At 49.3% G+C, this 23,369-nt stretch overlaps 12 protein-coding genes across 12 annotated transcripts; 3 read left to right on the top strand and 9 right to left on the bottom strand.

The window, feature by feature from the left end:
• Positions 1-308: 308 nt before the first annotated feature.
• N7519_011475 (uncharacterized protein) lies at positions 309-1,293 on the bottom strand (the record flags this gene model as incomplete). The annotated part of the gene is made up of 2 exons (XM_057298248.1): positions 309-976; positions 1,029-1,293. The coding sequence occupies 2 exons, from the start codon at positions 1,291-1,293 to the stop codon at positions 309-311; spliced, it is 933 nt and encodes a 310-aa protein (XP_057146130.1).
• Positions 1,294-1,743: 450 nt separating this feature from the next.
• Positions 1,744-2,067, bottom strand: N7519_011474 (uncharacterized protein; the record flags this gene model as incomplete). The annotated part of the gene is made up of 3 exons (XM_057298247.1): positions 1,744-1,917; positions 1,948-2,001; positions 2,038-2,067. The coding sequence occupies 3 exons, from the start codon at positions 2,065-2,067 to the stop codon at positions 1,744-1,746; spliced, it is 258 nt and encodes an 85-aa protein (XP_057146129.1).
• Positions 2,068-3,959: 1,892 nt separating this feature from the next.
• N7519_011473 (spermidine synthase) lies at positions 3,960-5,104 on the bottom strand (the record flags this gene model as incomplete). Its single annotated transcript, XM_057298246.1, has 3 exons — positions 3,960-4,240; positions 4,432-4,998; positions 5,074-5,104. The coding sequence occupies 3 exons, from the start codon at positions 5,102-5,104 to the stop codon at positions 3,960-3,962; spliced, it is 879 nt and encodes a 292-aa protein (XP_057146128.1).
• Positions 5,105-5,645: 541 nt separating this feature from the next.
• N7519_011472 (ubiquinol--cytochrome-c reductase subunit 8) lies at positions 5,646-6,334 on the bottom strand (the record flags this gene model as incomplete). The annotated part of the gene is made up of 4 exons (XM_057298245.1): positions 5,646-5,703; positions 5,757-5,934; positions 6,102-6,127; positions 6,303-6,334. The coding sequence occupies 4 exons, from the start codon at positions 6,332-6,334 to the stop codon at positions 5,646-5,648; spliced, it is 294 nt and encodes a 97-aa protein (XP_057146127.1).
• Positions 6,335-6,542: 208 nt separating this feature from the next.
• Positions 6,543-7,445, top strand: phb1 (prohibitin subunit PHB1; the record flags this gene model as incomplete). The annotated part of the gene is made up of 2 exons (XM_057298244.1): positions 6,543-6,863; positions 6,927-7,445. The coding sequence occupies 2 exons, from the start codon at positions 6,543-6,545 to the stop codon at positions 7,443-7,445; spliced, it is 840 nt and encodes a 279-aa protein (XP_057146126.1).
• A 267-nt stretch (positions 7,446-7,712) lies between these two features.
• N7519_011470 (25S rRNA (uracil2843-N3)-methyltransferase) lies at positions 7,713-9,059 on the bottom strand (the record flags this gene model as incomplete). The annotated part of the gene is made up of 1 exon (XM_057298243.1): positions 7,713-9,059. The coding sequence occupies one exon, from the start codon at positions 9,057-9,059 to the stop codon at positions 7,713-7,715; it is 1,347 nt and encodes a 448-aa protein (XP_057146125.1).
• A 2,133-nt stretch (positions 9,060-11,192) lies between these two features.
• N7519_011469 (putative C2H2 transcription factor) lies at positions 11,193-12,128 on the bottom strand (the record flags this gene model as incomplete). Its single annotated transcript, XM_057298242.1, has 3 exons — positions 11,193-11,629; positions 11,685-11,785; positions 11,845-12,128. The coding sequence occupies 3 exons, from the start codon at positions 12,126-12,128 to the stop codon at positions 11,193-11,195; spliced, it is 822 nt and encodes a 273-aa protein (XP_057146124.1).
• Positions 12,129-14,399: 2,271 nt separating this feature from the next.
• Positions 14,400-14,765, top strand: N7519_011468 (DUF4396 domain-containing protein; the record flags this gene model as incomplete). The annotated part of the gene is made up of 1 exon (XM_057298241.1): positions 14,400-14,765. The coding sequence occupies one exon, from the start codon at positions 14,400-14,402 to the stop codon at positions 14,763-14,765; it is 366 nt and encodes a 121-aa protein (XP_057146123.1).
• Positions 14,766-15,768: 1,003 nt separating this feature from the next.
• On the bottom strand, positions 15,769-16,302 carry N7519_011467 (uncharacterized protein; the record flags this gene model as incomplete). The annotated part of the gene is made up of 1 exon (XM_057298240.1): positions 15,769-16,302. The coding sequence occupies one exon, from the start codon at positions 16,300-16,302 to the stop codon at positions 15,769-15,771; it is 534 nt and encodes a 177-aa protein (XP_057146122.1).
• Positions 16,303-16,508: 206 nt separating this feature from the next.
• N7519_011466 (putative regulator of nonsense transcripts) lies at positions 16,509-19,062 on the bottom strand (the record flags this gene model as incomplete). The annotated part of the gene is made up of 2 exons (XM_057298239.1): positions 16,509-18,795; positions 18,848-19,062. 2 exons carry the CDS (start codon positions 19,060-19,062, stop codon positions 16,509-16,511), a joined length of 2,502 nt encoding a protein of 833 aa, XP_057146121.1.
• A 445-nt stretch (positions 19,063-19,507) lies between these two features.
• Positions 19,508-20,480, top strand: N7519_011465 (snoRNA-binding rRNA-processing protein IMP4; the record flags this gene model as incomplete). The annotated part of the gene is made up of 2 exons (XM_057298238.1): positions 19,508-19,553; positions 19,605-20,480. The coding sequence occupies exons 1-2, from the start codon at positions 19,548-19,550 to the stop codon at positions 20,478-20,480; spliced, it is 882 nt and encodes a 293-aa protein (XP_057146120.1). The 5' UTR covers positions 19,508-19,547.
• Positions 20,481-20,800: 320 nt separating this feature from the next.
• Positions 20,801-22,733, bottom strand: N7519_011464 (F-box protein; the record flags this gene model as incomplete). Its single annotated transcript, XM_057298237.1, has 3 exons — positions 20,801-21,673; positions 21,762-22,604; positions 22,665-22,733. The coding sequence occupies 3 exons, from the start codon at positions 22,731-22,733 to the stop codon at positions 20,801-20,803; spliced, it is 1,785 nt and encodes a 594-aa protein (XP_057146119.1).
• Positions 22,734-23,369: the final 636 nt, after the last annotated feature.

Here is a 23,369-nt window from a genome sequence, read left to right as displayed (position 1 = left end):
ATAACAGCTTGGCCCACCATGCCTTAGTACCCCTTAGAATGAATAACAGCACAAGTGCGTAGTCTGTTTTAACCTATTCTCGGCCGAGTGAATCGTTATTCTTGTGCAGTATGCGGTCATAGCCTCTGCCGCATTTGTGGGCCTAACACTTAAGAACCCTTACAGAAAGAGGGCATGGCCCTAGGTCCAGGCCCTGCTAGGAGGAATCCATATCATACATGGTAAGTATACATACTTATAGGTAGTGCCAGTTAATGATATAATGAGGTCCTTTCTTGGTCAGCTCGTGAAACAAAGCATCAAAACATTTACCATTCCATCTCCATCTCCATCATGTCTTCAATTGATGGAAGAGTATCAAGCGGAGGAAGTTTAGGCGGCGGCTGCTGGTGACAGTTCTGAGAAGAAGGATTGCTCGCCAAACTTGATCGTATAGGCGAAGCACAAGTTTTCATTCCTTCAAGGATGAAGGAAGCGAACATATTGGCAATTTTTTGCCACCCCTCACGTTGCACCTGCAGGAAAGCAAGTGTAAATTGGCTATTCATATCCAAGTGGTAGAACGTGAAGATCTCCCCGTCGCTAAGCACCCCATAAACGGTCCAGTCCGACTGCCCACGTTTCTTCCGGTTTGCCTGTACCATAGCCATATATGCCAAAAGTTGGCCATGGCCATCCCCGCCGACTTGTTTGGCTTCAATCATCACTACATGACAAGCCATGTGATCTCTTTCTCCAAAGTAAAGGCTGTAATCCGCCCTTCCTACACAGATATGTGGCTCTTCTTTGTATGTGATCGGACCCCAACTCACGGTTGTTTCATGGGCTAGTGTTATGGGGGGTCCGTTCACTAGCAGATTTTGTGTGGAGAGCGCTTGATAAACAACGTTTATCAAGACTTCGAGTTTATAGCGCACCCGGGTTTCTGTGGGCTTCGCGCGTTTAGTGAGGGCCTCAAAAGTCTCGAGGGTACGCACTTATTAAGGTACTTAGTAGAAATCCAAGGTATATTGAGTGGTTTCACTCACAAAAGTTTTCGAGGAGGTCAATCTCTACTTTTGGGAATTGCCAGGGCTGATACCCCTCCGTTGACCTCTCCAGTCCGAAAGCGCTGCTAGTGTCATGGATACTCATGTCAGCGGGATTTACATGTGGCAGTTGTACTGCCACCTGAGCTATGTGTTCCATGACTGGAGCAGGAACATCATGATGCGATGCAAGGTCCATCAGTTTGTGGTACCATGCCCGGAGGCCTTGAGACTTGATTTTTGGCTTCGCCATTCTCTTCTTCATGTTTGGTGACGATATTTACAAGAAGAAGAAGAAGTAACTACTGACTCATACTTCGACTTTCGCTAACGCTAATATCGTCATTCTTCAGTCATACAAATACATGGTCTATTATTTATAATAGCCACTTTTTAGGCGACGGGCATATGAATCTGTATAGAGGCCCGGAGCATTAGAACCATGGATTGGCCCAACCCCCATTTTAAGGGAGGTTTCATGTCTGGATGCCTTATTCTAGGACGGCAGAAAAGTCAAGATACCTAAGCCACCACTACATATGCCTTAATAATGAAAGTACATTGGTTCTGCTGGTGTCGTAGGCTGTAGCCCCATGGAGCCTTTCACACCTTAGACATCCATCCCTTGATGTATGGATAATTTACATTACACTGCAATAAAGTGGTGTAGCCCTAATAGCTATGCAGCTTCGTATATGCTACCACTGTAGTCAGGCTACGGTTCTGAATCCTGCATACCTAAATTTCCAAGGCTTTCTTCTTCTTCCTCTTCTTCTTCTTCTTCTTCTTCTTCCTCCTCCTCCTCCTCCTCTATAGCCGGTGAGGCATATAAATCATCGACATTACATGATATAGAGCGGAGGAAGTTGTTAAAGTCTACCGGGGTAGACTAACATCAGACTGGCAGACATTAATTTACCGGAATTCCGGTTTTGTCGGCCTCATAAAATTCCGCATAGTCAGACAGATTTGCCTGCAGAGTTGTTTATCGCCTTCTATCCAGTCGAACTATCTCGAGGTCATGTGTTGGGTTCTGCATCGTGCCTTCCCCTCCTTGTGTGGTTTCTTGAGCTCTTGTTATTCAGAGTATAGTTGGCTGAGAATGTTTTGTAGGGGCAAGAGCTTCCAGGTTGTCCATACACGTAGGTGGTCAACCCTTGGTTCCTTCCAAATTAAGCCAAGTCAGATATATAACGTATTCCACAAGCGAGTCGGCCACACAAGCGAGCCGGCCACCCCAAAACACATAGTAAATGCGATAAATTACAACGTGGTATCTCAACAACGGTGGTATATAAAGAGTTTCCCTTATAGCTTAATGCTTTTTAGATGATATATAGCCTCTTTGCGGAATTTTAGGAGTATATACGACTTGGTGATTGAGATATATATATTTCTAGATTTTTACAACGTAATTTTCGGTATTTTTTGAAATAACGACAATGGAGCCTTCTGGTTTCTTTGAAATTGATACGTAGTGTTAATAGGTCTTATCAATGACTATCGACAAACGGGGAGATAGTATGAACATGTGGTTGTTGAGATATAAATGTGGAATATATTGCATTTACTATGGTGTTTTGGGGTGGCCGGCTCGCTTGTGTGGCCGACTGGCTTGTGAAATACGTTAGCTGGCATCAAAGGCCTCATCAATAAGGCCGCAAATTGGCATCGAGGTTCTCAGGTATTCAATGTGACCTTGCACTTTTAGCCTGTATCTTGAAGTCTCTTACCAATCCTGATTTACTTCTTCGAACCAGAGTGTCTATTCTATCTATATCTTAATGCCCCAAAATTCGTAAAGAAATACCAAGACTCAGTGATCATATATCCTTCAACCAAATGCTCTCGAAGTTCAAGTCTCAGTCAGTGAAAAACAGATCCTCAGTCGCCGTATGGCCAGTAGTAACACAAGCTTAAGAGTAACCATACTATGAGTGATAACCCCAGCGCCGACATCATATTGAGCACAGGTCGTCGTATCAACACACTATTTCAGCCGTTCGAGAATACCCGCAACCCACGTTGATGTCTACACCCTGTTAGGCGACACCGACAATAAATAGCAGCCCTCGGCTTAGGGAGGAGTAGAGGAATACCCACAAAAGGGACTGGTTGGGTTGAGGCGGACCATTGCCAATCAAAGGGCTCGCGATGCAAGTTATCTGGGTCCAGGCTCGGGAGGAGTGAATGCACCTGCGCAGACAGGAGAACCAGATTTATCAGCCGGTGTATTCAGAATTGGCATCGACAGATCCCGAGTAACATTGCGATCTCTTTGGTCGGGGTATCACAGGTCATGCCGGGGCTGGAGGGTTGCAGGCGATAGGACATTGTCCCGACGGTGTAACGCAAACCAGGTCTCTAGGTGATGCTAGGAAAGTCGAAGGGCATATACAGTCGCTCACGTCTACTTTCATAATCTGTCCGACGTACACAGGGTTGGTTCACCCTGTGCGATGCTGACGAGGTCGTAGGTCGTCACCCGTGTCATCGGGCTTCGCCAGAAAGGGACGATTAGTGGAACGCAATGCTCATAGATCTTCATTGTGATGGGTCGGATGTCGATTGGAGCAAGTGAAATGTAGAACGATCTGCTTCTCCACAATGACCACTATTGCTAAATATTTGTAGGGAAAATACACAGAAGCCATGATTTAATCCTGCTGTGTGCCCTATGGGTTTCAGCCCTATCAACCTCACCTTTAATGCAACCGGCTCTCGTTTCCGCAGACTTTCCGAGGTTATCGATATTGTCGTCCAATGAAGACATATATTACAAGTGTTAGGTGGTATAAAAGACCACCACATGCGAAACAGCAGAAAAAAGAAATCAATCTACAGAATTGGATGTGCGAAAATCCATGATTTCATTTCAATATCGTCATGAGGATATAAAGACCATAAAAGCTTTTTCAAAGATCACGACATTTAGTTGCCGAGCTTCTGGCGAGCGAAGTTGGGCAGAACAAAGCTGGCGCGGTGGATGTCCTGGTTGTAGTAGCGGCAGAGCTTCTGCTCCTCCTCGGCGGTCCAGGTGCGGAGGGGCTCGCGGACGTTGCGGGTAGCGTCCTTGGAGCAGACCATGAAGCCAATCTGGCCGGAGGGGTAGGTGGGGATGGTGGTGTAGGCGTACTCGGCGACGGGGAAGACCTCCTTGCAGGCCTTCTTAAGGTCGGCGATCATGTCAAGGTGGAGCCATTGGTTCTCGGCTGGTAGATATAAAGCACAGCTCCGCAAAACCGAGCCCGTGAAGCGGGTTGGTTGCGGGGATGGTGCGAAGAAGATTAGCTTGTGTTCTATTTTGCTTGGAGTGACAATGAAATGAGGGAAATGGGCAATCAAGTAGTGATTGGTCTGGGAAAGGGACTGGGCGAGAGACAAAAAGAAAGTGACGAACAACCTTGGGTAGTGATGACACCTCCATCGCGAAGGGCAGACTTCAGCAGCTCGAAGTAGGGCTTCTGGAAGAGGCTCTCGGCGGGACCCTCGGGGTCGGAGCTGTCAGTGATGATAACATCGAACTCGTTCTGGCGGTTCTTGAGGAACTCGAAGCCGTCACCAACGTGGGTGTGGGCGTTGGGGTGCTGGAAGCCAATGGCCATGCCAGGCAGGTACTTCTTGGAAACACGGATGACAGCCTCATCGATGTCGCACAGAGTAGCCTCCTTGACAGAGGCGTGCTTGACGACCTCACGGAGGACACCGCCGTCACCGCCACCAATGACAAGGACCTTCTCGGGGTTGGGGTGGGAGTTCATGGCGAGGTGGGTGATCATCTCCTGGTAGGAGAACTCATCGCGCTCAGTGCACTGGATAACGTTGTCCAGGACGAGGACGGTACCGTAGTCGCTGCTCTCGAAGACGAGGACATCCTGGTACTTGGACTTCTCGTGGTGAATGATCTGGTTGACCTTAAGGCTCATGGCCTGACCGGGCCACATGCCAGACTTCTCAGAGAACCAGCCATCTGTAGATTGGGCATCAGTATGTTATTGCAGCAAATTGACCGGAAGGCGGGGTAATGGAGGGGGTTCACACATACCCTGGATGGTGGGGTGGGTAAGCTCGCTCATTTTGATGGAAGAAGAGAAACGACGGGAAAAAATGGATGATGAGTAGAAAGCAGAAGAGAGTCTGGAGAGACGAAGCATTCGAAGAAAAAGGGCACGGCGGAAGTTTGGCTGTTTTGGGCGAATTTTTTGCTTCTTCTCGGCTCAAGTGGGGAACCGCTGCTGTGCTGCCACCAACACCCCCAAACATCCTCAGAAACAGGGCTAGACCAATTCTAATATGAATAATAGGTATTGGGTACCTCTAGTAGCCTTCATTGATTGTAATTCGACCCGGTAGATATGCCCCATGTCCACAATTGGGCATGGACACCTCAGGGACCAATAGAGAGCCCTAGAAAGACGCTTACTCAAGCTTGACTTTGAATATAAGAAAATAGAGACCTCCCAATCGCAAATCAATCGCGGGATAAAGGAAAATCAAATGGTCGATTGCTTTCTAGTTACTGTACAAGCATACAGCTCCCCCAAACTGCAGAGTCTTGGGTGTATCGTGCTCTGCTATACCAATCCAACCTCACTCCAACAAACAAATTGAAATAATTTACTCTTCCTCACCACCCTCGAGAAGGCGGCCGGGCTTAGAGTTCAGGAACTCGTTGCTAAAGCATCAAATTAGCGTACCGATCGAAGCGGCTCCTATAGTCATTCTTACCGCTCAATGGCCCAGTTCATGGCGGCGTATGCGACGACGAAGGGAGGGACAACGTAGAGAACCTGGTGACGGAAACGACGGAAGACGTTGAAGATGGCAGCATGGCCGGCACCGGCGAAGACACGCTGACGGTTAGGGGACAGCGAGTAGGTGGCAACGCGCTGGGGGGTCGGGCAACCTGAAAGATTGGATATATTAGCGGTCCGCTCGAATTGCATTCTCCTGTTTTGTTCCTCGGATCTTTCTCCATTTCTTATCGCGATCTTTCATATCGCGTGGGGGGTCGGTCTGCTGCGCATCCATTGGGGTCCGTATGAAAGATTCAAGGGTCATTGTCAAACGTACCGAACTCGCCCCAGTTGCCGATGAAGCTATAGAAAGTAAAAATTGTCAGTTCACTGAATAGAAGGCACAGAAGTCATTGAGTCTATTAAGAGCGACTCAATTGGCATCTTTTGGGAATTGCATTGTGTAGCCGGGCGGGTAACGCATCCGGGAGGCCGGTACTCAACCCACGACACCAGGAGCAAACATGGAACGACTTACTGTCCGTTCTTAAGGTTCACAGAGCCACCCATTGTGAATGATTTCGGGTAAAAAGAGAGGAGTGGGGTGGAAAAGGTATGGAGGTAGCGAAATGAGTGAGGAAAAGACGACGGTCGGGCGAAGTTGGAGGTTTGGAAAGATGGGCACTAAACCCGATCGGGAACACTCAGAGTGAGCAACGGGAAAAGCAGACATCATCTCCATCATCCGTCCTCATCACCTCGCCCTCCACCTCCAACCATGGCCAAAGCTCTCCAAAATGTTTATCGAATGGCCTTCCCCCTGGCTATTGGGGGTATGCTAGTCCAAAATTCCATTTACGATGTCAAGGGTGGCACGCGAGCTGTCATCTTCGATCGAGTGTCTGGTGTGCAAGAGAAGGTTGTCAACGAAGGAACACATTTCTTGATCCCTTGGTTGCAGCGCGCAATTGTTTACGATGTCCGCACAAAGCCTCGTAATATCTCGACCACGACAGGAAGTAAGGATTTGCAGATGGTCAGCTTGACGCTGCGTGTGTTGCACCGCCCGGATGTGCCGAAGCTGCCGCAGATCTACCAGGTGCGTATCTGCTATGATCCCTAAGCATCCTCTGGTGCAAAAGTCTAACCCAGAGCTATCCAGTCATACGGTACCGATTATGATGAGCGTGTCCTCCCTTCCATCGGAAACGAAGTCCTCAAGGCCATCGTGGCCCAGTTCGACGCCGCCGAGCTGATCACGCAACGTGAAGCTGTCTCCAACCGCATCCGTACCGACCTGATGAAGCGTGCCGGACAGTTCAACATCGCCCTCGAGGATGTCTCTATTACACACATGACCTTCGGAAAGGAGTTCACGCGAGCCGTCGAGCAGAAGCAGATCGCCCAACAGGATGCCGAGCGGGCCCGGTTCATCGTCGAGCGTGCCGAGCAGGAGCGCCAGGCCAACGTCATTCGCGCTGAGGGTGAAGCCGAGAGTGCCGATATTATCAGCAAGGCTGTCGCCAAGGCTGGCAGCGGACTGATTGAGATCCGTCGTATCGAGGCCAGCAAGGAGATCGCCGCGACCATGTCCTCGAACCCTAACGTCACTTACCTGCCTGGTGGAGAGGGAAAGGATGGAAGCAAGAGCACTAGCCTCTTGCTGGGTCTGCGGAGTTAAGGGGGTTATAAGGCTATCTTGGGGATTTATGGGCCCCGTTTTCACAACTCATTGAATGTACCAATTAATCGCAATTTTTGCCGACTTGGGGAGAGTCTGGCCTCCTGGCGTGAATTTGGAGCGGTCTGAACTCAACCACCTTATCTGTAGCAATACCATACCTCACTCCACACAGCACTTCGCTTTTCTTTTATATTCTTCTTTGGAGACCCAATCGTATTGCTCATTAAATGGTATTTATATGTCATGATATAGAACACATCAGATCTACAAACGCCGATACACGTGCATCTGGAAGCGCATATCTTCCAAGCCCGCTCCTTCGCCAACTTCATACCGCAGACGCACCGCGTCCCGTCTCCACCACCTCGAGTCCTGAGTATATACGCACTCCCACTTGCCCTTTGCCACAGACAGCAGCGTGTGGTCAAGCAAGAACTTCATCGGATAGTTCCTCTCTTGCGGTTCACCCTCCGGCCCTTTTCCTAACTTCAGAGTCGAATAGCTGCCAGGACTATCAACAACCAGAAGCACCGCACCGGCAGGAAGGATTTCAGTCATTTTGAGCAAGAACCCGGTAGTCTTCGGCATGGAGGTAGAGAAGAGCTCATTCAAAGTAAACATGATAGGAATAAGGATAGAAGTGAAAGGAGAGGACGAGGAAGGGCCGAGGAGAATTTCTTTCAATCCCTCCTCAGGAAGAGTCAGGACATCTTCGCGACGGAAAGACACCGAGAATGTTTCACTAGCCACCTTCTCCGACAGCAAAGGGGGACGGTATTTCGTTGTCTGCGAAAATGGCACATCCGCCGAGGTGATGGTTCGTGAAAGTCTGTCAACAACGTCGGACCAATTTCCGATATCGACAGCCATAACAGAGAGACTGGGTGCGCTGACACCTTGGTCTTCAGCTTCGGACTTCTTCTCATCTTGAGATTCGGTGTCTTCAAGGGATACACTGGCAACACGTTCCTCTAGCGACTGGGCTTGGGAGCCCATGTCTCTCCACGCAGCTGCAAGAGCAGTGATCTCTGCACCGGCTCCACCACCAATGGATACAACACGGGTACACGGATTCTTGCTTCTAGCACGGCCTCGGGTGTTTTCCTCTTCCTCTTTCATCCAGATCAAAACTCCCTTCAATAAGCCCGCGTATCCCAGTGACCGGGACGCACTCCAGCGCAAGGCATAGGCACGCAGCAGATCCTCGCCTGCCTCGGCGAAGGCAGAGTCAAAATCGCGCTGATATAGAAGCCCCTTGATTGTCTGGATGAGAGATTTAATGTCTAATGGTTCATCTTTATTTTCGTCTTGTGATTCAGTAGGGTTGGCATCCTGGCTTGCAGTTTCCGATTCTGCGACTGGGTTTCCAAGAAGGGCTGTTTTGAATACATCCAAGAGAAGTTGTTGGAGGGTGAGAGGAATTGTGCTGACAAGATTAAGCCCAGAGGACTCTTCTTCCTCTACTTGTTCGGCTTCGGCTTTGGCTTTTGCGACTTCGGCTTTGCGATTGGCATGCTGTTTGTTTGCTGGAGGCGCTTGCTTTGGTTTCTGCGCTTTCGCTTTCGGACCTGGGGACCTCCTGCGGTTTCCCTGACGTGGGGCGTGAGGCATTATATATGTATATATATTCCAAAAATCCTCGTTTCGTCTAGTTGTGAGGAATCTGTAATCCAACGTGGGGTGGAATTTTGAACTTTTTCCCTTATCGTTATCGGCGGCTCCACTATTAAGGTCTATAAACCCGTAGACCATTCCGAGGTCAGGTATGACTTGATTGTTGAATGGTTTCGAGAATTATACACATATTTTTCAAAAAGCATAATGTCTTGAAGACTATCTAACCTTGCTGCATCCCGGGAACTCATCTCCACCATGATATGCTGAATAAAGTCTATGTAATGAACAAATAAGGAGACGCTTGTAGTCCGGAATCAGAGCTTCGAGCGCGTAGAAGACATAAATACAATCAATGCAACACAATATATAGATGATGACCTTTCATATCCTCGCTGTGCTTCTTGCTACCAATCTGCTACAGTATATACATACCCGTACACGCCGTCGACCGTTTATCTGACGCCGCTTCTCGAGTTGATCGTGACAATGCATTTTCTCCAGGCAAAAGCCCCGCCCTGGCAGGGTATAGAAAGGCCCTTTACCGAGTTATTATGTCACGCTTTCATCGAGGTCTTGTTGGCTATCTTCCTTTGATAGAATTATAGGAGACTTCGGCCGTCACAGCAAAAAAGAAAGCACACCCCATTCCTTCCAGATTGCATGTGATATATATATGTATGTGCGAGTGATTGGTTCTTAATAAGTAATCACAGTATCCATGGATATTCCGGTGACGATTACGCTGAAATGTCCAAGTTCTATAATCTGGGACCAACGTCAAAAGGCAGGAAGTATATACGCATGTGCCAAGTATATGCGATGCGCTATTTTTGAGGGCTTTATTGCCCAGTCATCTTAGTTGTGTACGGAGAGGCAATAGCGCAGTAAACCACAAACGGAAGAATCATCTACAAGGATACGTAACATGCCATGATATACGTCTCGTTGTTGTTCCCAACATACTAATCCAACCAGCCACCCACGGATGCTTCCGCCTAGAGCGCTGCCTACGCCTTACATCCATGAGATTCTACGCTCTGATCCGAAGCCACATGAAGAGATGAATGACACCATCACAGAAACAACGCACCCAAGTCATCATGTGATATCGCGTTGAGCCGCTCGCGTCGAGTCAAGAGCCGGACGCGCGATTCACGTAATAATGATTCACAGCCTAGTGTTGTCAGCCAAGGAGTCATATCCGTCGTCCGAGCGTGCTATCACTGAGGTTGACGCCTCATAGGCCGCCGCGAGGAGTAGTGGGCTCCGTTGGGAGCCCGTTAACGGTCCCCTAACTCCGACCTTCCAGATGTGGACACCGCCAGCGGGGCCGTATGGTTCGCTGACGGCCGTGGTCACGAAGGCCTCGCTAGAGCCCTCGCGGGAATATACGAGATGTGACCCGAGTTGAAAGTGGTGTGGCTGAAATGTCTGCCTGAGAACTATCGCTATCGCGTAGAAGCCTGGGTGCCTCAGGAATACATGCTTGTCTACGTCCATGGATATCATTGGCTGCCTTATACTTCGACTGTCAACGTGCATTTCGGATGCAATGCGACGAAGAACCATCGTATCTGGGTGTTATTAGATGGCCTCTTGAGGGTTATTGTATACAGAGTAAGGCTAGAATTGTTTGAAGATAGGACCATATCAAGAAGATATTATTCGTACAATTTGCTATTAATCAGGAACAAACAGAACTAAAAGTGGAGTTGAGTGATAGAAGCGAGTAACACAAAGGATACATCGAACGAAACACCCGGGTATTTGAGGCGAGACAACGCTGTAAACCGCCTCTGGAGACAAACACCGCCTGGCCCATAACAAATCATCAAGCTGAAACGCCGTAAAGGAGTGGTAAGGTCAATCCTCGAATCCTCGAATCCTCACGTTCTGCAAACGCAAAGAAAGCAACTTCTGCTCAGAGAAGATCCATGGAGACCGAACCCAAATGCTACACAAAGCAAGAGGAAAAGCAAAGTCGCAAAAAAGAAAGAAAAAAAATAAAGACACGAAACAAGATAAAAAGCAAAGTCGCAAATTTTGAAGCGCATTAGCTGCTTCGATAAACGCCCATAAGATGCATAGGTCAAATCTGTAGACGCTTCGATCCGAAAGGCGCAACCCTTAAACGGGAGGAGCTGCAGTAGGCTGGGGAGTGGGCTGCGAAAGGTCCTGTAGGTCGGGCACGGGAGGAGACTGCTGGGGGATAGCCTGCTGAATGTTGGCGACGATACGCTCCAGCTCTTGGAGGCGGCGATCCTTCTCTTGGACTTCGCGGCGGAGTCTCTTAACTTCGTGGTGCAAATCGACTCCGTGCTCATCAGTCTCAGGCAGGTTTTGGAGATCTCCAACCGCAGGAGAGTCGTGGCGACGCTTCATTCCAGTGATGGGGAGAGAGGGGGCGCGGACACCCTCGACACCTTCAAGGTCGGTGGCGCGATCCCAGGAGGACATATCAACCATTGGGGGGGGCTTCATCATTGTGCATGTGGCGACGGCGAAGATGTTCTCGCAGGTTCTCTTGGCGCGTGAATCCGTTGCCAGTGCTGCGGTTGCAGTCACTGTATGGGCACATCAGGGCTTTCTTGGTGTCGGTGTTTTTCTTGTGTACTTCACGCTGGTGACGCAGGAGACCACCAGAGTAGGTGAAACCCTGGATCTTGTCACAGTTTGGTTCATAACACTTGTAGGGACGATCATGTTTATCCATGTGCTTGCTAGGGTTTTGTTAGTACTGGCGCATTATAAAGACACAACCAAAGGGTATTGTACTTACTTCCATTCACATGGACGACGGAAAGTAGGAGGAGCAGAATGACACTCGGGATGGTCGCAGAAAATTTGACCTTCAGAGTTCTTAGGAGGATCGCGGGCGCGTCGAACAGAAAGGCGCGGACGCGCGCCGTCAAGGTTGTTGAAAGTCCCGTGCATGGGCTGCTGGGGGTCGTTCATTCTGGCAATTGGGGCCGAGGTTTCAGATGTAGAGGCAAGGATGGAGGCAGCGAGAGCGCCGTTAGGACCTTCACTTCGTGGGCTAGGATAGTCAGACCCGTCACCCATATCGCGAAGTTGATACCCCACACTACTGAGGGGATCTTGATAATAGAATGTAGATACCGAAAAGACGCGTCCTCAATTCACAACAACGGTAAATTCAGGAGTACTGAGTAGTTGAGTTGAAGGAAACAAGAAGAAGAGAGTTGTTTATGAAAAAAAATTCAAATAAATTGGCGGTGAAAGCCTAGTAGATGTCGATGGTATGGAGTCGAGAGAAGATGAGGAGTTGCCAAAATTTTCAGGTAGCAAGGCATCCGTAGCCTATTTATACCTAGGTACCCGCTTGCGTCAGGTGCAGATGCGCCACTTGTGTGGCGCAGCAATCCTTATTTTCTTTTTCCCTGTCCCTGCAGAATCTCGCTTCTTTCGTTTTCTAGTGGATTTTTTAGACAGCTGGATTATCATATGAATTCATATCTGGCTAGAGGTTATATACATGCAGGTTAAAATGTGGACAATACTGTTTATTAATGCCCGGTGGTCCGGGATATAGATGAGGGGAGGAACACAAGTGACTCATACACTCGACAGACACCGTGGGTATGACTGTATAGTATGTCCGGAGTACCAATCCTGTTGTCCCATATCGGCGGATCCGGTTTAGGTATCAAAGCAAGATGCCTGTCAGGCAGCCGTCCACTCCCGAAATATTTGGAGTCGCCACAACTGGTTCTCCAGCTGGTTCTGACAAATCGAGTGGCGGTGAGTACACGTGACTGTGATCGCCCTTGATCTCCAATCACGTGCATCAACGAAGATGCTTATTTAAGCATCAAACATCGGGCAGCCGGGCAGTGCCTTTCTGCAACGTACGTTCGCCATGCCCGATGTTAGGCTACAACAAATTGGTTATGGTTGACAAACTTCAGAAATCAATGATCTTCATGCCCTCTCAATCAATTGTTTCTATTAAAAGGGATATGATAGGTTCCATCTACAGAAGGCTTTCTCAACCTCAACCAGGCTATGCAGTCTTGCGTAAAATCAGGATATCAAACGTTCTATTGTGTTCTAAAGTATGTAGCACAGAAATAACGTGGTTTGTGTGCATATGCTTGAAGATCAGTATATTGAGAATCTAGAAGCCTACAAATATATCATACTAGGAGATTTTTCCACACAGTGAATATGGCCTTTTACACCATCTTTGCAGATAACAATGAATGGCAAGACCGAACCTTTTACGAGACTATGACATAGAGCAGCATTGGGGTCACTAAATAGTATGTAATTCGTGTTGAACACAAACATGGCTAACTCCCAAGAAATGAATTATAAGGGCTAATTAACACTGCCTCTACCATAATAGAACAGCCTTTGACACTAGGCAAGCCTCAATGCACGTTCATCTACTTCGAGTATATTGCTGCCCAGTTTGAACACGTTATTTGGCTGAGCGATAGAATTATACTAGGCCCCAGAGCTATACATCCAAAAGGACGATGCCCAAACCGACAAAGCAAAGCCACCACCCGACGTGGACAAACAGGCACAGGTATAATTGATCGCGTGATATCTACATCTACGTCAAATGTTAATTTTTGGAATGTGTTCGTGGTGTTGTAAGGCGAGATCTTCCTAGTGCTCCCGCAGCCCCACCGGGTAGTCCTAGGGTATCCGAAAGTGCTCAGCGTTTGACATCCAGAATATTTTGCTTTTATATCGTTTTCTTCTGGGCCGGTTATTTCTTCTTGTCATATTGGATACTACGGAGTTATCAATTAATATCATTAGTATGTGGTTTGGCGTGTCCATTGTACCTAACCTCATTTCATTGCGGCATTTGTGCTACAGGTCCGGGGACCATGCTCCACTATCCCTACCAACCTCGCAACTTGGCGCCCCTTGACCGTGTCTCTTCGACTTTTCATATTCAAAGTTGCATATGTTACCATTGTGAATCGTCGCAAGATCCCGACAAGTTGGAGTATGAATCAAATGCGCCACCCGTTTTTACTTCGGAGCCGAGGCATTTGCTGGGTTTCGAGACGCGCCTTCAGTGGCACCACTCGTGCACAAGCCTGCCATACAGAGAAAAACCAGTGCCCAAAGAGCATCGAGCGCGAAAATCAATTATCGCAAACCCCGAAATGTGCCAGAAAGCCGCCATTCCAACCCCTTTCGGCCCTTAGTCTTCCATTCTGGACCTGCAGATCCACCTGGAAACGAGCAGGAATCAACACTCTTCGCTGCTTAGTGGGATGTACAGCTGGTGATTTCTCTGCCTTATGGATCCTGCAGACTTATTACCCTGAGATGGGGATGGGCAGCATAATGGCCTTGTCGAGTAGGTTACCTGAACGAATCGGAACGTATCGGACCTTGTGTACTAAGAACAATCATCCAGTGGCATCCGGTATCACAACTTCAGTTATCCTCGAGACGATCCTGCTCCGCCGGGGAGCTGACCAACTCTCCTGGCCGATGGCTGCTCGTACCGCTATGGGCATGAGTATGGTTTCGATGTTGGCCATGGAACTAGCCGAGAATGCAGTTGACTACCATCTGACCGGTGGGATAGTTGCTTTTGGAGATCCGAAGTTCTGGCTGGCGGCAGTGGTATCAATCGGTGCTGGGTATTTGGCGCCGTTGCCATATAACTATCTGCGTCTTCGAAAATATGGGAAGTCGTGTCACTGATTTCCAATGTACCTAGTATACTTATAGTCATCATTTAATCAATGAGGTAATTCCATTATCAACTTTTGCCACGAAAATTATGAGCAACAACAGAAAGTAGTAACCTTAGGAACGATAGATGCAGATTATACGTAGAGGAAGCGGGTCAACTGCCTGGGGGGGATTCCAGGGCCAGCACTGGCCTATGAGAGACGGGGGCCGATTGAAATCCGTTTAGTTTAGTTGATTACATGTACCCTGGCTTATTGAGACATTGTGCCTGAGTTACCTAGTCAGTAAGGCTGATAGGGGGAAGCTGCTGATGGGGCTGATGGGCAGAAGCCGGCCGGGGGGGGGGGGCACTTCAGCCCTATCTCGGAACATAAGCCGGCGGATATTCCAACCACCCTGCCAGGTTGGCTTGGCTTTTGTTTCTTGTCCCGGATATTGTTTGCTTACTATTATTTATTTATTTGGTTTTTTTTTTTTTAAAAAAAAAAAAAGGATGGGATCATAATTGGCATTGTGTTTGATTTTTAGCTAATACCTGACTACCTAAAAAATAAAGATAGCAAGTATGAAACATGGCCAAGGGGGCAGGGAGAAATTCACAGAGTTGCCCAGTAATTGCTACCGGGGCTATCTGAACGGGGCATCGGCAATCGACGGGTGAGATTTCAGTTATTCCTAACTGGAAGATACTGGAGGATCATTGTCTATCGCCTCATCCTCAAAAGACACGCCTTGTAAGAATGTCACGGTGGCAATGGCGAGGGATCAGACCCAGGGAACAATCCTTCGACGGACAGAACGGTGCTCTGGCAGCAGGTCAAGATGACCCCGGGATAAGCATCCGAAAAGTCGTGGGCTTGCCGATCCGAAGTCCTGGTCGGCGTAAAAGAAACGGGCGGGCAGACTCTGTTGGAAAGAACCCTGATAGTATGCGCGGACATTGCTTTGCCGAGTGGTAAGACGGGCGAACCTGTTGGAGGTCGCCCTGGTGAATGTCGGACAAAAGAGTCACTCAGTCATAGTTGCCACCGACTTGGCTAGCAAAAGCGGTAGAGACGCTACGGGCATCGTCATCATCGTGAGGGTTCTGGCCCGGCACGCCGCGAGTCACGCGGATGCTGGCGGAGCTGCCTCCAAATATGCTGCCGTTGTCCGGAACTCCAGCCCTGTAAGGCTCGCGTCCGCCAGACTCGACGTAGCGCTTCAATCGGTCAGACTGGCTGAGACTGGGCTGCTTGCTCATGTCGTTAATGCTCAGACCAGTGAGACTGACACCGCCCTGGTCAACGCTCCGTCCGTCAGTGACACTGCAGGTGACATCAGACTCAGTAGCAGCGACTGACTCGCCAGCCACACTAGGTGCGCCCTTGGGTCGGGCACCATTTGCTCGACGACCGCCAGAGATCGCAGGCCAAGACTCGCCGAAATTCTGGAACATAGGGGGGATACCCAGATGGAAGGCCAACACCACCAAGTGCCGAACCGTGAACGGAAGATACATCGTCAGGGATATAGCCCACCACCGATCCAGAGTCATGATACTCATTGCGATGACCGCCGTTGCGTCCATTCACTGCATTGCTGGGAACATTATTGGTTTGACTGAAAGACATCTGGAAGCGCTGCGGGCCTCTGTATGCTTGCTTAGGCCGGCTGAATTGAATCAGGGACTCCTGAAGGTTGGAAAGGGGACCCTCCACGAGACAGTGACGTTCCTTGAAGTGCTGCAAAAGGCAGTTCCACAATGGGTGCTTAGACAAGACCTTTAGGGTTTCCGAGGATAACCAGGCCAAATCGAGCACGAGTAAGGGCCACGTTGAGGCGACGAGGATCGCTCAGGAAACCTATACCCTGGTGATCATTGGAACGAACACATGAAAGGATAATGTAATCCTTCTCTCTGCCCTGGAATGCATCGACCGACGCGACCTCAATCTCCTTGTAATGTTCCTTCTTGAAGGTGCCGTTTGCCTGCATCGAGCTGACGATGTAGCTCCGCTGTCCCTCGTAAGGAGTGATGATACCGATATCCTTAGGCTGGACACCTGCCTTGAAGAAACGTGTGACAATCTTCTCGACGTTGGTAGCTTCGGTGCGGTTTAGATACGAGGTGCCTGACGCGGAGATCTCTTCGTTGCCCAGATTCGACCAGAACATCATGGGATCATCGATGATGGGCCAAGGGAAGTCAACGTCACGGCGGACACGATCGGCAATGGTGATACCGTTCTGAAGCGAGCCTTCGTAGAACATGTTCGAGGGGAATTCAGAAAGGCACGGGTGCATACGATACTGGACATTCAAACGGATAGGAGAGCAGCCCAAGATAACGAGACGCTCGAACAGAGACTGGTTTAGACCAGCCTTGGCAGCCTTCTTGTTCATGATCACGGGTCCAAGCTGCTGGTGATCACCAACCAGCACAACTTGCTTGCAGCCCAGAACTAAGGGGATCATACACTCGGGCTCAGCAGATTGGGTTGATTCGTCAATCAGGACGGTGCGGAACTTGCCCTTTGAAAGACGAGGATCGCCTGCACCAACGCAAGTACAGCAGATCACATCCGCGTTGGTCAAAATCTCACGCTCAGCAGACCGGGTAAGTTGCTTCAGGCGCTTCTCATCTTGGCTAGACAATTCCCCAAGTTCGGCCTTGAGCTGGTTGAGTTTCACCAACTCAATGTTGCTATCGTTCATACGAACCTGCTCGTGCAGTGAAAGGAAACCAACGGCAGATTCCACATCCTCGCGAGATTTTGCAGTAACTCGCACGGTCTTCAGACCCGTCCGATGGATACGTTCGCAGAGCTGGTCAACCGCAACGTTGGACGGAGCGCAGACAAGAACCTGGCCTCCATTGATCTTGGCAAGATGATAGATGATGGTGGCCGAGGTAACGGTCTTACCAGTTCCTGGGGGGCCTTGGATCAAACTGAGAGGTCGCTGGAGGACACTTTTAACAGCGTTGATTTGACTGCCGTTCAGATCTGGCAGGCCTGGAACACTGAACTTTTTCGGAATCTGGGTCTTCATAGGAGCTGCAGCAACCTCATGGCCAAGGAGGCGATGGAAAATGTAGCCTGAGACACTCTGCTCATCCACGGCAAATGTCTTCATAGCACATTGCATGCGGTCGAAGGAAGTTGATTTCCAAACATAGTCGGCCATAAAATTGTGCGTGCATTCTGTGGGGACTGACTTGTGGTCGCCCTTGGCGCGTAGTTCGATAGTGACCTCATCAGATTGATTGTTCGGGATCTTGATGACATAGCCCACGCCCTCCCACTTGGGACGCAATTCACCATTGTACTTGATGCGCATCTCGTCGCCCACAGCCAATTTGACATCACCCAGCTCAAGCTTGGGCAGCACAAAGCTTGCGAGGTGCTTGTTGTTGAGACCAAGATCCCAGCGCACAATGAGTCCATCTTGGGATTGAGATTCCTTCAACTTGCGGTCGTAATCAGCCTCAATTTTGACGAGTGGCCCGAAAATATTTTGGTACTGGAAAGCATCGTCGTAGCGAAGTAGGACTGGCGCCGGCTCATCATCCACTGCTGTGGCCTTTTCTAGGTCTTCCAGGGTCGCCTGAGAGTTGTCTTTCCACATTTCCTCCAGTTTCGCAATCAATTGAGGACTGAGGTGACGGGCTCGGAGTTGTTCTTGGTCAGTGGGTGCTCCCACGAGCCAGGGAAGGAAAGAACGATCCTCAATAAGAGGCTGCCATCGTGAAGTATCCCAGTTCATATCCTTAGAGGATGGCATAGAGGCACATGGCTGTCGACATAGCAAAACAACAACGGTATCGGATTTCGCGGGAATGAATCCAAGCAAGAAGACATTTTTGGTGCCACAGTTGTAGCATTCCAGAATAGTATCACCCAAAGAAGAGGCGGGGTGAAGCTGGACTTCCTTATGACGAGCTCGGACAAGGTGATTGACGATATGGGAAGAAGAGGTATTGCCACGTGCACTGCAGAACCACTTATTGCACGAAAGACATTTGACAACGCTGCTCGGGTTGTGAATGCCACAGTACCTACAATATAATCAGTAAATGAACATCTACCAAGAAATATCTGAACACTCACGCGCATGCATGGGCAGGGAGCTCTATTTCCTCCTCTCCATTTCCTTGGGACTTCTGATTCCCGTTTGTGGGTGCGCCGACTGTGCTTTCTATGTCGTCATCTTCGAAGGCATCAGAGCCTTCATCTTCATCATCATGCCGGCGTGGACGTGCGCGCCCAAGTGCAATCTCATTAATTTCGGCTCCCGCTGAGGGGTCTTCCGGTTGGTAGCTCATTGTTGGTACCAATTTGGAATGGCGATAGGGATGACTGGAGCTGATCAAGATTTAAAACAGAGAGCAAATCAAAAGCAGTTGAGAAACCAGAAATGAAATTCGCAGTCGTAGACGATTTAAAGAGCGTAAGAGGACAAACAGATTGTCCTTTGGGGGTATTCAGCGTTTGAAATCTCCGGGGTGTGCCTGAGGGGCAAACGAACGGAGATCTAAATCGAGATGCAGGATTAGCGGTAAGTGCTTGACGAGAACAAATGGTTACATACAACCAGTCCAGCTCTCTGTGTCAGAGGACTGACAAAAGAGAGTCGATGAGTTTGTCTCGAAGGATGGGCAAAAAGCGTTCTCCGCAACTGCCCAGATTCTTTATCGGTGCGATCCCACTACGGCTACGCAGACGAACCATAAACGCAGCCCCGGAGTTAAGAAAAAAAAAAAGTTGCCCGCTCGTCTTTGCTTAAGCCACTTTTACTTCAATATTCAAAATGCTGGTAAGTGAAGGATATATTTGAAACATCTGATATTTTACTTACAATAAGTAGCGCCGCCAAACTCGCGAGCGTCGCGATTATCTCTATCGGAGAGCTTTGCTACTCCGTGATGCCTCCATTGCCGAAAAAAGATCGCAACTCAAGGCTTCATTAGCTTCTGGAAAGCCTCTAGATCCTACAATCGCAAATGATAAAAAGCTTCGGGAAGACTTCAAATATGACGAGTCAAAGGACAAGGAAGATGCTGAGATGGACATCGACGATGAATACGTTTTAACCTCCGGCATTATCGACCCCCGTCCTCTGGTCACCACCTCTCGCTCACCCTCCGCTCGCCTCGGAGCATTTGCGAAAGAAATCCGCCTTCTCCTTCCCACCTCCATTCGTCTCAACCGTGGAACTCTCGTTCTTGGAGACCTCGTCTCTAGCGCAACATCCGCCGCTCTGACCGACATGGTCCTTCTCCACGAGCACCGTGGTACCCCGACCGCACTCACTATTTCCCACCTTCCCCATGGCCCCACCGCCAGTTTCTCTCTTCACAATGTCGTCCTTCGCCAGGATATTCCGAATGCCGCCCGTGGTACCGTATCGGAAAGCTACCCGCACTTAGTTTTTGAGGGATTCAAGACGAAGCTGGGTGCCCGCGTTGTTCAGATTCTAAAGCACCTTTTCCCCCCGCGCGAGCCTGGAAAGATCGGCAACCGTATTGTAAGTTTTGTGAACAAGGACGACAACATCGAAGTGCGGCACCATGTTTTCGTCAAGACTGGGTACCGGGATGTGGAGTTGGCTGAAGTTGGACCCCGCATGACGATGCGACTTTTCGAGATCCGTGGAGGTACATTGGAGAAGGGCTCGAGCGGCGACATCGAATGGGCTCTTACCCAATACACGAGAACCAGCAAAAAGAAGGAATACCTATGATTCTTTACTGTCTCGCATCACTACATCGGCTGTGGCGTGGATGGTTAAAGTAGAACCTCACCTTGTCACATTGTTGGTCGACTGGCGTATCTGGCGTTAGAGGGCAATTAGAATGGGTTCTTTTGTCATGTTCGAAATAGTTTATGATTACAATGGCAGTGGACAACTAAAACAGAGCTTGATATGTAGACATCGAGGAAATTGAGCTAGATGGAAGGCACTAGAGTCTGGATGATATAGTCTAAGGATAAGAAACTGCCGTGGCTGCCCCATTCAGAGCCTATGCAACTGAATCACTATTGCCGTTCGCCGCGAAGGTCTCAAGAAAGTTCAACACTGTCATACATCCGAATCCGCCGAATGACCTCCTCAACGTCGGTCCAGATCCTTGCCCGGTTCCGAAGTCCCTTTACCCGGGGCCAATGGGTCCTGATCTGCCTAAAAACGCGATACCAGTTTGTGTCGCTCTTGGATAGGAGCCCTTGGTCGAGCACCGTATTAGGCCGAGGCAGTAGATAGTCTACCACTTTATCGGCGGTCGTAGCATACTCATATTCCTCGCTCAGCACTGCGGTGTACCAGCATTTAAGCTCTTCAACGGCCTTCACTTCGTTCGCGGTCATGAACGTCCAGGGAGAAGGGCTATGTTTGATTTCGCCTTCCTCCCAGGCTTCCCATAACCAAGGCATTTCTCCTCGCACAATTCGATACCAGACATTATTTGTTAGGTCCATAAATGCCTTCGAGGCTTGGCGAAGACTCATGATATCCCCAGAGTCCAAGAAACTGACAATATGCAGCCGCAATTCTGGTGGTAGAGCGCTTAAGCGATCTGTGGGATTATTCCCAAACAACACAGCATCTGATCCTTCATCCGCAAGTTCCATATCAAAATCACCCTCCTCCTGTGCCGCATCCAAAAGAAACTCGGTTAGCCCGATTATATGCAGAGGATTCGCAACAAGATACGCTGCATCCGGATCATGCATCCAGACTTGCTGCTGTGCATTAGCGACATCCGGGTGCCTTGGAAAGTCATGATGGGCATCGAAGCTGCACTCGGCGTTTCGCCAATTAATCAGCCCAGCGATATTGACCTTGTTTCCGAAATGGAGCTTTGACTGCCGCGAGAAGATGTCAAAGCACCATGGGTGAAAGGGCATAGCAAGGTCGGTTAAGTCAAGTCGTTCGGGCTGTTAATTTTATTTTAGTATCAGGCTTAGGACATATAGGACCTCCGGCTCCTTGGACGTGGTGTGGGTGTGCCAGAAGGTAACTTACGTCAAAATTAATGGTATCTGCATCCCAGATCTCCTTCACGCCACCCCTTGCCGGACAGACAACCTGGATGTCTCCATCGCGCGACTCTATACCATCGGAGAGTCCTGAGAGGAACCACTCTTCAAAATCCTCCCAGGGCTCATACAGTCCATCAGCCTGCCACGGCTCATCCTGTGCCAGGCTTTTATGGACCAGAAACTGGACGGTCCGGCAGCCGCGCATTTCCGCGAGGGAGATCCCGGAGCCTGGGTAGGCGTCTGTCATGGGGCATTTGGGGCCCGGAATATGCTCGAGGTCCTCGAAGGAGTACCCGTCTGGTGGTGAGTCACATGGCAATGGGACTAGGATGTCTTTTTGGAAGGAGACGGATGTGGATGCGTAGACAAAGGGGGCGACGGGTTCGCCAGTGAACTGGCTTTGGTTGTAGACTGTTTGTGTGAGGAAGTTGCGGTAAAGTGCCTCTTCCTCCTCCTCTTCTTCTTCGTCTTCTTCATTGCCAACCGTATCTCCATTATCCGAGATATGTAAAGAATCATCATCATCATGGTCACCCGAGTTCGACTCGTACTCGGGGTCATATTCATATAGACGATCATACTCGTCGCAATGTTCGCTCTTAGGCACGAAATCTGGGTCATTAACCGCATCATCATCCTCCTCCTCGGGGTCTATAACAGCTAAAGCACAGCCCTGCTTCAGGCACTCGCTTTGATCAAGATCCTCAATAGGCCGCTCGTACCCCCACAGGGAGCCGCCTCCGAATCGCCATGAGGCGACTTCAGGTTCTCCCACCTTGCGTTTACGCGCAATGTTGAAGCTCACGCCGCAGAACTGGCAGCAGGCCTAGAATGTAGCTGTCAGGCTACGTGCTTTGGGTAGTAGTAAATCATAAGAATGCGGTACCTCTGACCACCCTGCATGCTTTATTAGTTCGTTCTCGGGACATCGATAACGGGAAGCGGCCTTACCCATATTTTCTTCTTATGGATTGGCCCCTGCAAAATAATATTCGGGACACTTGGGGTGACTGAATTTTTAAGATCGTCGGGGTTATAATAAGGTAGCATCTGTGCCTGCGATTAGGCTACACTAGGTCTCCACTATACGAGCGGCTTGGCGAAGGGCGCCAGTTTCCACTCCAGTTTCCAACACGTGACGGACAGTGTTCGGGTTAGCTAAGACCAGCCGAGGATTCCCAAAGATTCGTGAAACTGCACGCTGAAAACCCTCATCTTGGCTAATTGGAGACTAGTGGACTGTGCCCTCCGAAATCTTCCACACCGGAAAAGCAAAGAATTCTAAATTCTTTGTCTCGTCCGTTACACATACAACCTACGCCTTATGGGTAGACCTCCGCATGGCCCGTCCATGGACAATATTTCCCATGGACAGCCCACGTTTGTCCATTGTCGGCCCATGAATGCATAACTGACCCGATTTAGATGGATTATTCGCCGACTCAGGGTTGTAAACCCCGGGGGGCCCTGTTTCTTATAAATGTGACCTTAGTTACTACCTAGGTACGGTAATTTCAGAGCTTTGAGGCGATTAAAAGTCGAAATTCAATTAGTATAAATCAATGTTCATATAACGGTGATGAATATGATC

Source organism: Penicillium mononematosum (assembly GCF_028829835.1).
Source record: "Penicillium mononematosum strain IBT 11891 chromosome Unknown utg000005l:1.0-9366267.0:1.0-9372171.0, whole genome shotgun sequence".
Classification (NCBI taxonomy): Eukaryota; Fungi; Ascomycota; class Eurotiomycetes; order Eurotiales; family Aspergillaceae; genus Penicillium; species Penicillium mononematosum.
The sequence above is the reverse complement of the archived record's forward strand: the minus strand, read 5'-3'. Positions and strand labels throughout refer to the sequence as shown.